The sequence below is a fragment of the Haemaphysalis longicornis genome, unplaced genomic scaffold, assembly GCF_048455015.1.
Source record: "Haemaphysalis longicornis isolate Haplotype H1 unplaced genomic scaffold, Haemaphysalis longicornis Haplotype H1 scaffold_10, whole genome shotgun sequence".
NCBI lineage: Eukaryota > Metazoa > Arthropoda > Arachnida > Ixodida > Ixodidae > Haemaphysalis > Haemaphysalis longicornis.
In genome coordinates this window covers 26,340,710-26,353,991 of record NW_027526204.1, presented here as the reverse complement: position 1 = coordinate 26,353,991, position 13,282 = coordinate 26,340,710, and the positions used below count along the sequence as shown (strand labels likewise).

The 13,282-nt window shown below is 43.3% G+C and overlaps 1 protein-coding gene across 2 annotated transcripts; it reads right to left on the bottom strand.

The window, feature by feature from the left end:
- Window positions 1–875: 875 nt before the first annotated feature.
- On the bottom strand, window positions 876–11,604 carry LOC144158318 (uncharacterized). Of its 2 annotated transcripts, none has more exons than XM_077689139.1 (6): window positions 11,299–11,604; window positions 9,513–9,618; window positions 9,239–9,436; window positions 8,672–8,739; window positions 6,974–7,052; window positions 876–1,302 (listed from the first exon to the last, which is right to left on the bottom strand). In XM_077689139.1, the coding sequence occupies exons 1-5, from the start codon at window positions 11,338–11,340 to the stop codon at window positions 7,005–7,007; spliced, it is 462 nt and encodes a 153-aa protein (XP_077545265.1). In that variant the 5' UTR covers window positions 11,341–11,604; the 3' UTR covers window positions 876–1,302; window positions 6,974–7,004. The 2 variants fall into 2 exon arrangements, with proteins under 2 accessions (XP_077545265.1, XP_077545266.1); XM_077689140.1 differs by having other exon boundaries at window positions 9,513–9,582.
- Window positions 11,605–13,282: the final 1,678 nt, after the last annotated feature.

Below are 13,282 nucleotides of genomic sequence, written 5' to 3'. Positions count from 1 at the left end.
GCTCTATCAGGCCTTTGTTTGATTTCGCTTTTCTCTAGTTTTTCGTCTTTTACTCGTCTATTACGCGTGCGTGCGTACATTTCTGTACGTCTCTGTTCCGAGATGAGTGGCGGCAGTCGATGCCAGTTAACCGCGGCGTTTAAGCTGACGGCGATTGAGTCACCGAGCAGAATAGGAATATGGCGGCGTAACGCCACTTAGGCGTTTCAGAGAAAAGTGTGCGGTACTGGCGGAGCCAGAAAGCTAAGCTGTGCGCGTGCAACCCCCGAAACCGATCGTTGTGTGGACGTCAAGCGGTGCACCCCGAGTTGGAGAACAAAGTGGCGGACTTCGTCCGGGAACTTCGCTCACGATCGCTCCGGAGGCCATGCGCGAACCGGCTCCGCGAACTGTACAATGAGTGGATAGCCGGCGACAACAAAAAGACCTATACGGGCCGGTTGCGACCGTGTCAAGCTGGGTGTCCTTCTATGGGCAGTCGCTGCCCGACGACATGGTTACACGAGCGTTCAGGAAGTGCTCCATCAGCAACGCGCCTGATGGCATGGAAGATGACAGTGCGAAGCAGTCAGCCTCGGACGACTCTGAGAGCTCGGACGAGTGACTTCGGCAGGCATAGTGAGTGGCAGTGACAGACGGGCGTCGAAAATAAATATAGACATTGTGAGCGCGCTTCTGTGCCAAATTATTTTTTTTGTCAACTTTTCCCACCTCAAGGTAGGGGGTCGACCTATATACCGGGTCGACCTATAATCCGGTTTATACGGTAATACTGCTGGTGGAATCATTGCAGTATACGTGCAAGTGCAATTTTAGCCCACATGCATGCAGCTTCATGAGCAGTTTTATACAAGTATAGCAAAGCAAACCAAAAGTATTTGAAAATTATTTTATTAAAGACGAAAGTGATACACATTTGAATGAAAAGCCAGCTTAGGGTATCACAGCTGTTTTAAACCACAAAATAACCAGCAAATAGCCTAAAAATACAGATACACTAAGCATGTTTTACTGCTTGCTATGGCTTGTCACAACGCAGGTTTGCTAGACTAACAGGCATGATATTAAATAACAAAAACAAGTTTTGTGTTAACCAGCTTTACATACCTGCTGGTGCAAGGTTAAACTGGTGTGGAAATAAATTGCAATAATTTTTAAAGGCTTCTTTCCTTGTTGCTGTTTTTCTAAGGCAGACTTCTTACACAAGTCCATAAAGTCAATCCAGAAATCTTCACAAGCCGTGCACAAGCGTTGCAAGGTGTCCTCGGGTCCTGGCGTCTCGGACCAGGCCTTGTCTCGGACCTGCCAGAAATATCAATGAAAAGAAATTGAACGATAAGACAAAAGCAAAATGAAATTGTAGCCAGCACAGTAAAATCATCAACAACAGGCTAACTGCCCAGTGCCTTGCTTCACCATTTGGCTTTTGTTATGAAATGTTTTGTATGAGGGAACATATGTATAATGTATGAAGTCACATATGGACACCCCAGAAATGCAAAGGCTTCAAAAATTATTGCATCCATAAAGAGGATCTGAAAGCTCCAGGGAGGGAGACTAAGAATTTATGAGTGCAAAAGGCTGCTACTCCCCCCTTTTGATGGTATGAAAATATGTATGTAAAGCTTAAAGGCAGCACGAGTAACAAAGCAGTAAGTGAACTGAGACACCTGCTGCACAAAGGGCATGCTCCACACTGCAAAACACTGGAGGGGTACAAAGTCTAACTCAAACTGTTCAGTAAAAAGCATGAGGCAAGTTGGTACATAGTTCTTAAAAAGTCGAGTCCATAGCACATGACAAAGAAGATGATAGGACAAGCACTTGCTTGCAACTAAGTTTATTGAGTGCTTCGTCTAAAATGACACCCTTTATTAGTGGGCCGCACAATGGTAACAAAGGAATCATAGTGAAGTTTCTAAATATTCAAGCACATTGCAATACAGGTTCACTGTGCGCCTGTTTTTTATGTAATAAACATCTAAAAGCTCCCAAATCAGTGCTTTAGCTTCTTTGCAGAAGTCAAACTTGGCCCAAGAAAGGCTTGTACTTGCATGATTCGCAATGAGTGGGTACATGCAAAACGCCAAGGGACAAATTGGATACATCGACTTTCCAGATGGGAACGACACATCATAGATTCCCCCCATTCCCTGGGCAAAAACCGCTGGGTGTGGTGCTTGTTGCGCTTTTCTTTTGCTTTTAGGCTTGATAGCAATTTGCCTGAACCTTCTATCTACGCTTCACTGATTAACTTTGACGCTTTTTTAAAGTTATTCAATACGCTGACTATATTTTCTACTCTGCATGCAATGTCTGCACCCCGTTTCGTTTTTTTCCTTCAACAGTTTTTAGCTTAAGTGAAAGCATGAAGCACTAAATAATGCTTACAGTTGTAGTTATCTAGATCACACTTATTACTGATGGAAAAGAAACCTAAGTTGTCAGTACAAAGGGCACCACTGCCTTGTTACATGCCTCGGTTTCTTCATGTTTTTAGTGGCCACAAGAAAAAATTTTAAACCACTTGTCTATTTGAATTATTGTCAACGCGTTTAGTTTCTGTACCCTGATTTTTTAACTCCTCATATAATTAAATTTGGCACAAAACTTGTTCCAAAGTTTCTAATTCCCTGGATGGGCTTTTCTGCACGAGTTGTGAGCGATGCAGTAAAGCTGACACTACAGCCTTGATGGGACATGCCACAATAATTAGTTTCCCTATCCCAATTTATTGACTTTGGATGTCCAATTTTTTGTTCTCGAACTTCTCATGCACTAGAGGGGCTTCTCTGCACAAATTCATAGTCATGCAGTAAAGCTTACACCAGGGTTGATTTCAACTCTTTTGTTACCGCAGAAAATTGACCAGTTTTTAGGGCTCCAAGAAAACATTCTTTTTGCTAAATGTGTTGGTTAGGCACATAGTGCAGTGGCAAAAATGCGGATGATTCAACGCCCTTGCTAGCACCAGTTGTGTAATGTTTGCATAAATAATGATCGCAAAAAAAAACCCAAATCAAAATTTTGTCACCGTAAAGAAAAATGAAAAAAAAAGAAGTTGTGTATAACAAACCACCAATAGTGGAAAAAATTTAGAATACGCATTTTGAAGGTTTACATTAAAAAATCCTGTCCAAGAAAAAATTCACTATTGAAAATTAATTTGTCCCCGTGGTGCCCACGTGGTGCTTGCACGCATGGTGCCCGCGTCTCGTGGTGAAGCCGAACATTCATTCCAAAATACACAATTTTGGATGGTTCTCTGAAATGGTTTGATATTATTAGGGGCCCAACTTAGTCCCCACGTGATGTAAAAACATCTTATTAAGGACTACAGCAAGCACCAGATTCACGGCAAGCAAGAGATGCCAAAAAATCCACTTGGAATTTAAAACCAATCTCAGTGGTGCATTTTTGTTGACATTCTGATCATCACTTATCTACCAGAACTTCCACTTGCGGTTTATTGTCACCTTCTGACTCGCTATGGTAGCCCTGCTTGCAGGAATAACTTGCGATGCACTAGAATTGTGCCCAGCAAGCTTTCGCACGGCGAAAAGAGTGCTGCCTAACATTTTCAAAAAGGCACCATATCAAACCTTTTGGAGACTGCCAGAATAGACAGTCGCAGTAAGAAGCAACACTAGACCTCCAAAAATAGCCTCGTACTAACAAAACTGGCCAGTGAACAGCTGGCAGTGTTCAAGGCTGATTGGAAATCTCTACTTGTCTGAGCTGATATCCGATGACTTGGTGTTATTTTTTGAGTTTCAGCTGGAGCTGTTATCGCAAAAGTAGGGCATGAGTGAAGCGATATCACAAAAGGCGTTCTTTTTTCGAGGAATAGTAGAGGGCGACGGGGGTGCTATGGCAAATCGGCTTGAAGTTGGGTAACTGCGTAGTAGCACGAAATATCAGGTTTGCAACACACAAACAGAATGAAAACTGCTCGATTCGCGGCCGTGACGGCCGCTTTTCTGATGGAGGCGAAAAGCAAAAACGCCCGTGTGTACGAGATTTAGGCGCACGTTAAAGATCCCCAAGGTGGTCAAAATTAATCCAGAGCCCTCCACTACGGCGCGCCTCATCGCCTGCGTTGCGTCGGCGCGTTAAACCCTACAATCAATCAATCAGAATGAAAACTGCTGGAAAGTGGCTCAAAATGCCAGCTCCACTTGATACACATGCGGGGAACCTTCAGAAATAAGCTTTCACAAAATAAAACAACCCTTTCTTTGAACCAAAGCTCAGTAGTGGAAAGCTGGTGTCATTTCCAGGTAATTATCATCTGTCACTGCCATCGGATTGCAAAACTGGCAAAATGATTTGGTATTTGGCTTGCTGGAAGACTTTTGGTCAAGAAAATTCCATTGTAATGCAGCATGACCACGAGTCGCATGCTTTTTTATCAAGCGCAGCAGCAACGCTCCCTTCTGAGAAAACATGCACACCTCACCTTGCAAAAAACTGCCGAAAATCTCAAGGTTGCCTAAACGTGTAGTGTCTAGACTAACCACCGTGGTACATGAGAAACAACTACAACATCACAAAATCGGCAATATAAAGCACCGATCACCGATCATCAATGCTGTATATTCCTGCTATCCATGTTGTCATTTCTCTTGCAACTAACGCATCCCACTGGTTAGTCTAGGCACTGCAGTTTTAGAATCAGTTCTAATTTTCCTGCTCTGGCTACACTGAGATTTCTGACGGTGTTTTTGAGGGTTGAGCAGCATGTGTTGTTTCGATAGGTGCCATGGCTGCTGCGCTATACAAAAAAGGATGTCACTTGTGGTTACGCTGCATTACCATTAGATTTTTTGATCAAATGGCTCACAGAAGTCAAGTATCAAATGATGTCGTCAGCTTTGCAATCCGACTGCGTTTAAAGGTGAGAACTACCAGAAAATGACACCAGGTATGCACTAGTGAGCTTTGGTTTAGAGGACGGGTAGCTTTTTTTCAGTCAAAGTATTCGTGGATGTCTCCGCATGTCTGACAAGTGCATTTAGCATTTTCAGCTCTTTTCCTGTCATTTGTTTCATTTCTGCATTGCGCAATTTATATTTGGCACTACTAGACAGAGAACTTCAACCCGATTTGCCTTAACGCCTTCGTTGCCCACTACTTTTCCTCAAAAAAAGCATGGCGTTTGTGATTTCACTTCACCCATGCCTTACTTGTGCAATAAGAGTTCCAGTTGAAAGTCAATTGATAACCTCAAGTCATCGGACATCACTTAAGGCAAGGAGAGAGCTTAAAATTGGCTTCAGTTTTGATTCTGTACGAGGATATTTTCGGAGGTCTAGAGTTGCTCCTCAGTAGAACTACATATTCTGACAGTCTGCCACAAGTTTGGTATTGTTTGTTTTCTAAAATGTTAGGTGGAGGTGCAATGCAGGAGGCTCATAGAGCTGAACGCCTTTTTCATTTGTCACGCAACAGTTACTCGGGGATAGCTAGCTGGGCACTGCTCCAGTGCATCGTACCTCATTCCTGAAAGCAGGGTTAGAAAAGTGAGCCAGAAGATTTTAACAACCAGCAAGTGAAAGCTTCAACAGGTGCTTGATAGTAAACTGACAGTGAACGAGTTTTGTTTTCAGCCCCAAGCAGTTTTTGTCCTATCCCGAATTTTTACCTTACCATTAATGCGATGTCAACCATTGACAAGATGTTTCTACATCATGTGGGGACAAATAGTGCCTCTAATAATGCCAAACCATCCGATTTTTTTCAGTAAACTATCCGAAATTGCATATTCTGAAACAGAGGTAGGGCTTCACTGCAGAACGAGGGCACCACACATGGTAACATGTTTTTCATATCTGACAAATTGTACTGGGCAACTAAACTTTTTTCCAAGATGTGTTTTTTATGTTTGGCAAAAATTATACTCCAAACTTTTTAAACTATTTGCGAATTGTAATACACAACTTATCCATATTTGCAACGTTTGGCCAAAAACTGATTTTGTTAATTTGCGAATCTGCTCTTGTTGGAAAGGGCATCGTATAATCTGCATTTTGAGCTGATGCAGAATGTGCCTAATCAATATGTTTACACAAAAATGTTTTGTTAGACCCCAAAAATTGGTAGACTTTCTGCGATAAAAAGAAAGTTACCGCCCTGTCTGCGTGCCATATTCCGAAGTCTATTCTTAGCACATATCAGCGTCAACGCCAGAAGTAGTGTACTTAGCGAGCATCGCAATGCATACGGCAGCTTCTGGATTTTCCGGGCCGTCTCGAGCGTTTTGATGTTCGGGACAGGTTTTAGTAGTAGGAAGCATCGCTTCGTTCACAGAAAAAGAATTACCTTTAAACTCTAGCTTTAATCAGCTGTCATGAGACAAATTCAACCAAGCTATTTTTCTTAGAAAACTGTTACTAAAGACAACTGTTTTTCTAGTGGCTCATTTTATTCATGACTACGTTGGCTGAAGTTGTTGAAATTGCAACAGTGTGAGAGCTTTTTATGAGTTGAATATGGGAGCTTTAACCTAATTGCTTGTAGTATTAGCATGACTAGGCCGATCTGGAAGGCCATTTCAAGAGAAACGAGCGTTATCACTGCCAAAATAACTTAAAAATACAAAACCCACCCACACATCAAGATATTCATTGATGCCACGGTCCGTATGGGAAATTTAGGAGGTGTGTCACGGTGTCACAGTGGTGGCGTGGTTATCAGACCAGGTAGTTGTTTTGAAGGTTGGTAGCTAGTAGCTCACAATATGCCTTTTTTGTCTGCTTCTCCGGGTTTTTTTTTTGGAAGATTATTCGGAGCGAGATTATAGAGAAATCGATAGATGATTTTTGAAGACTGGGAACGATTCCAAGAAATTTAAGCAATTTCGCTGACACAACCGTTTTTCTAAAAATTCTAAAACCACACAAAGAAGCAACACTCAGTTTTTCCAAAGCTCCTGCGAAGTGATTTCATTAAAAGTAATTACTGCTGTACTTACCAGTGCTTCTCTGAAGGCTTCGACACCACTTTCATTCAGCAAAACAGGCCGCCGGACAGTGTATCCACCCCTCTTGCATCTAATGATAAAAAAAATACATATCACTGACATGGAAATTAATAAGATGTGGGGGACCAACAAAAGAGTATAGAGGAGGCCATAAGGAAAAATATCCACAGGGCTCCAGCTTAACAAATGCAATGTGGTAATTGCTACGTTCCTCATATTTTCACGGTGTATTAACAATTGCTTTATTATCAGGGTCTCTACTTCCGCACTACTTTCATTTAGCAGTATTAGAAGTGGAACTGGATTACAAGTTTGTGAAAAACGCGGAATTGCTGTAAACACACAGATGACAACGTCAGCACTGTTTCTGCAGCAAGCAAGCAATAACACATGCAGTAAAGGGTCCATAAAGACTGAATACAGCTTTGTTTAGTTTGAAAGAACTAGCTTTTCAGTACTCACTCGGCTCCCTTCCAAGCCAGAAATACATTAGTCAGAAATATGCAAGCAACACAGAATATTTTCAAATTTCTCACTGAGGATTTGGCATGAGAGATGCAATATGGGCTAGCACTAAAAAATGTCGACAGACAAGAGTCTTCTGCCGGCCCTGCTACATTAGAGTGGCGCTTCTCCACCACGTCCTCTTAGGTGTTTTCCTAGCATTTTCTGGGCATGTGTTCGCTTCTAAACTTCACTTCACATCAGACTACTGCCCTGGTCAATGAAGGGAGGAAAACTGCTTCTTCCTGTGTTGTGGCCCACAAAAATGATTAAACATATCAGATGTGCAATATACATAGCAAAAGTTGCCGCAAGTGAAGACAGAAGCCGCACCGCACATAGTGAAATCCGTCTGGAACAACTTCTATCTAGCCTGATAATTTTACTTAGATTTTGTTTCGACGGTAGGCCATATTTGGCCCCTCGCACCAATTTGAGCCCTCCGGGAAGGCGTTGTTGCACTGTTCCCTTCAAGTTTCCATTCTTCTATTGCTCCCTTTGTCAATTTCTGCTCTTAAGGCTGACCAGCCCTCCTTTTCTTCTGTCCCCTATTTTACCCTCTCCCAGTCTCCTTTGCCTTTGTGCTATCGAGAATAACTGGTTTGCATGTTTTCATTTATGTTGGTTACATTGCTCACAAAACCGGAGGGTGGAAAAAAAACTTTTCCGAACTAGTGTTTGCCGTGCTCGGCATTATTTTAGTGTAATATTGCCTTGAGGAAGCTTTGTCCACTGATCAAATCTGTCTGAATATTCAAATCTTCGTTAGGGTTTCTACAGCTGTTGTATGAAGGTTTCGACGTATTCATAGTATTTCAGGATTCTTTCACCTGCTTTTCTCAACGGAATTGGCGGCGGCCAATTTTTGGGCCAGAACGTTTCGCGTGGAATGACCCATTAGTATTATGAAGCTTTGGTTTTTTTATGTGAAGCCTTTGGTGCGTAAACAAAAAGCACAAATCTGACACAACCTTTCTGGGAATAAAAAAGAAGTGACACCAAGGTTCAATTTTTAACAATTTTCACAGCATTTTAACATCCAAAGATGCCTTCTTGCAATAACAGTAGCTAACCGTTATTTGGAATTAATTTGAAATCAACAATATTTATGCGATCTCTAGGAGAGCAAATGGTGGTTACGAGCTGAACTGAAAGAACTAAGATAGAGACAAGTGTAATACAAACCTCCAAAAAGGCAAAGTACCCCGTGAGCATGGACATCCACAGGACTTGAGGATTAAGAGCAGCCATACCTGATAGAGCCAAAGGTGAAGGCAAAAAGTAAGGGCAGGAGCAGTTGCAACAAATTACAATTTTACACAGACGTCAACCGCACAAGCAATTCGAAGTCTCAAGGGACAGTCCAAAGCAGGCACAAGCAAATTTTATATCCCCTGAAACCTACTAGAAACCCGCATAACCTCACACAGCCATGTCGATGAAAATCTGCAGCCCTGCAAGATTTTACCTGCTGTTATGACATGTTTCAAATCCTGGGTCTTTCCATGCCAAACAGCCAAGTGTATGGTGCTTGACACTCTAACCTTTCGGGAAAAATTAATTGTTGATGTGAAGATTCTCTTGGCCTTGCAGGAGTGTGACACGTTGACACGGAACTCGGGAGAAAGGGAACAGAATGAGTTACAATGGCGAACGGTGAAAGGGAAACTTAGCACCAAACAAGGACACAAGGGTCAACGTGCAGCCCCCCAAATCCAGTTCAAGCGAAGAGAAAAACGGAAATGCTCTCACCAACACGAGAAGCCCCATTCAGCGATGTGTGCCGCGGGTCATCGTTGGTCCAGGTTGCAGCAGAGCATTGGCCCCCGAATGCATGTACTGCTCGGACAAAGCAGCACAGGCAGCACCACACCCTGCGTGGCAGGTGTGGTGATCCATCCTGGGCCGTGGCCACCAACCGCGGCCAGGTGTAGAACCGAGCCCGGTTGTCTGCAAGCCAACTCGCTCGTCTGGAACCTCTGGTACACAGAATCCGCAGGCCCATCTCCAGTCCTGGTTAGCTCACCAGCTTCAGAGTCCTCTGGTTCCGCGATCGGCCTCCACCCGAACCTTGTTCCTTGCTTGAGCACCTCCTCCTTAATTAATGTAGACAAGCTGATGTGTTTATGGCTCTGAAATACAGTACATACAAAATATAACGAGAGGGAAGATGAAGACTTGGTTGCTGGCTAGTTGAAAGACTGCGCAAAAGATGAGGGTGACAGGAAGAGCGCTGAAGCATGTCTACTTGTGCAACACTGGTCTGCACGCTGGAGTAATGCCCAAGTGACAACATGTCTGGCAGACAATAATGATGCAAACAGGCGACTCACTAAATACAGAAAGTACACTCTGAGTGTGTGATCAGGACATGTAATATTTTGCACAGCTTTATGTCGAGCTAATTGGTGTAAGCTTTTGAAGGAAAATTGCTCTTGTTACGATCACAGAGACGGGCACAAGAAAAACGTCCGCTTTCACGAGAAGATGGCGCCGTCTACTCGTGAAATTGTACGTAGTTTTCTTGTGTCCGTCTATGTGATCATAAAAAGCACAACCTACCTTCAAAAGAATATTTAGCATGCTCCAGGCTTCTTTTGATGCCTATATTAAAGGATTCATTTTGCATTGCGGCCTATTTTCTTTACCTGCAAATATCGCGCGAACGTGACAATACATGCCAATATGCCATTCATAATGGCTTTTCCCCATAAAAAGGACACTAAACGGTCCCAACAAGTTTGCCTATACGGGCAGACCAGTGTTAAAAATGACGCTGCACCAAAGGGTTCAAAACGATTTACACCCCCCATGTACTGTTTTTTTTTTTGTAGTTCGGTTTGTTATTTCACGAAACGTCAAAGAAGAAAACTACAAAATAAAAAGGGAACACTTGACACACTTTTGAATAGCCTGCCATTGCAAACTAGCGCCGTGTATTACAGAATTGTACCGCTCCGCCCAACAGTCAAATGGTTTTCTGCGACCGACGGTGCAAAAAGCAGCCGTTAGACAGCGAACACAACAGTAGAGCTAGAGACAAGCTTGACGTGGGCTAATGGACGAGGGCAAAAGGAGGGTGTGCTGAAGAATACGGACGGCATGAACAAGTTAGAACAGGCGCCTCGTAGGCGCTGTAAAATACCCCTCCTCCCCACACACACACCCCGAGACTTAATTCCCTGCGAGGCCACATGTCCGCCTTTCACCTCCAATTTCCACGTATATGAATTATGTGCCCCTGTGAACTCTACGTGAACTCAAAGACGGGCTTCGTCATTAGCTCGTGAAGCTTGGCAACGTCAGGCGTTGTGGAACTGCCGTACTCGCTCGCTGGCGCGCGGCCCGAACTCTCTCTCCGTGTCCTGCATTTGCATACTATTTTCTCCCCCTTGCACATTGCAAATTCTCATCTGTTTAACTACATTTCCTGCGTCCTCACCTCTTGCCAACTTTTTTTTCCCGACAACGCCGCCAGCACACGGTCAACGCGTACGCTGTAGGGGCGCGTTGGCGAGCGAGTACGGCCACAGAACAGGGAGTACGGCAGTTTCACGACGCATATCGCGGCCCGCAGACCGCGAGCAGCCGCGAGGAAGGGCGGTCGCGGCGGCGGCAGCCGGTCTCGCGAGCGCGATAGCTTAGAACAGTCTCAAATAGGGAGGAGGGGGCGAAGGAGAGATTTCACAATGCTTACGAGGCGCCAGGCAGCAAGCAAACAAGCACAGCATATGCAACTTTTTCGGCATGTGTCCGGAAAGCTAACCGAGACAACTATTTCACTTGGTATCATTAGTAGGGACAGTACTCACGTGAAAAAACACGATGACACAGCCTTTGTTCCGGCTTCGCATTCAACCGTAGCACGCCGTCGACTTGCCGAACTGAAGAACTCTAGTAGACGATTTCAGGCGGTGCGCAATGAATTCCGCACAAGAAATTTCATACCGGTGTCACGCCGTTTCCATCCCGCAGCGGTTTTGATACGCGAATTCGACAAAAATGCGTCAACTCGCCCCGCTGCCTTCGCGCCACTCACTGGCTTACTCTACTTGGCTCGCAGTGGATTCTATTGATTCGCGTTGTCTAAAATATTTGCATTTGTATTCTTGTTATTGAGTTTTAAAGCAAACGCTAGACAAAATAAATCTGGTTCTGGCAGGAACTTTTTTATATATGTACGTTTTACGTAATGTACAGAAGTTTTTATAAAACGAACGCAAATCAGTCACGTGACTACTTGGCGGCTTTTTTAAACGCACTGAAAGAGGCGACGCTCGCACACAGGTTCAAATATATAATAATTGTGAGCAACATGCATTAATCATTTAAATAAAAATATTGTCGCAATATGAAGTAGTTTTTAGTGAATAAAAGCAACTACAAGTAAGGATTTGAATGACTAACACTTGAATTCTGCTTTTTGGTCGGGCAGCTTGGTGTAAGTTTACACGACATCTGAACCCAGAGCTCTGTACGCGCGCAAGTGCGATGCCTTACATCGATATGTACTTAATGTACAAAATTACTAGTGGCACATGAAGCAGTGAACATACTGCTTAATTGGTAAAACGCAAATGAGAATAACATCTGCAGTAAAGTAGGGTTTGTTGCACGACAACGAAGCTTTGCAAGAAAGCAGGCACGCAACATCGTGCATAGAGAGGCTGAATTGTAGAGCGGCAGAATTGTGGCGCAAAAGCTAGTTACGTACACGCCACACGTCCTGATATTCTCCCGCCTATTTTGTAGGGTTCCTGAGAAGGCCATTTAGTTGCGTAGCAATATATATTACGAAGCATAGTTTTATTCGTGTTCTTATTCGCAGAGCGTTATCGGGTGCACAGTTGGCAATGTTTTTAACGTAAAAAATAGACAACCCATTTAAATCATATACAGAAGCAATGTCAATCATACTTTCTGCTTATTTCATCAACATTGAACAGCATTGCAGTAAAGACTTTAATTCGTATATATTAAGTATATTGTGTTATTGTTACATGTGGTTTCTATGCAATGTTAAAATATTTGCTAGTCTTTGCGCACTTTAGCATTTCCATTCGCCCATAGTTACCGACAATTGTAAGAACAAAATAATTTGGCTACCACAGGTATGGTATGTATTGTAGATGATTGCTTTCTGATACGACATATTCAAAAATATTGTTAAAGTGAACCTCTCTATGCCCACTCATGGCGCTTTTACGGCTGTACGCACTGCAGGAAAGCCAGCTTTATCAAATGGGAGGGCTTACGGTGGTGATGATGATGATAAACTCAGCGCAGGAAAGCCAACTTTAAACAATGGGAGGGCAAATTGTGGTGTCGTTGATAAAACGCGAAGTAGGAAACCCAACTTTACAAATTTGGAGGGCACATATTGAAAAAGAATAATAAGAAGACGAAGAGGAGCAGGATGAAAAAGGCGAAGCTTTCTCCGATACAAATGAAAAGTCCACACTCCTATCCGCCAAAGTCCAAATCAATGACAACACTGAGCTAACCGAAGCAGCATATTCAGATGACCCAATTACACTCTAAAAATCATAATCACCCCCATTGGCTTTGCTCAGCACTTTGCATTGTGGACTTTGCGTTTGTATCGTAGAAAGCTTGGCGTTTCAACCTTGTGTGTTCCATAAACAGCGTTAGATTTTTTATGCTTTACAGTCCTAGAAAATCAAATTTTGTACCGTTTGCGCAGAAGCGGACAAAGTCACGGGACACACACCTGTGTGCCCTTACTTTTCATGTTTTTGTATCTGCGCCACTAAATCTTGCAATACGGTAGCAACA

Excerpts from the sequence above, each read along its gene's own strand:
- LOC144158318 (XM_077689139.1), bottom strand. The coding sequence starts at position 11,340 with ATGCGAAGCCGGAACAAAGGCTGTGTCATCGTGTTTTTTCAC. Across the intron at positions 9,619-11,298 it reads GTGTCATCGTGTTTTTTCAC|AGCCATAAACACATCAGCTT; the intron begins GTGAGTACTGTC and ends ACTGTATTTCAG. Across the intron at positions 9,437-9,512 it reads ACCAGAGGACTCTGAAGCTG|ACAACCGGGCTCGGTTCTAC; the intron begins GTGAGCTAACCA and ends GTTGGCTTGCAG.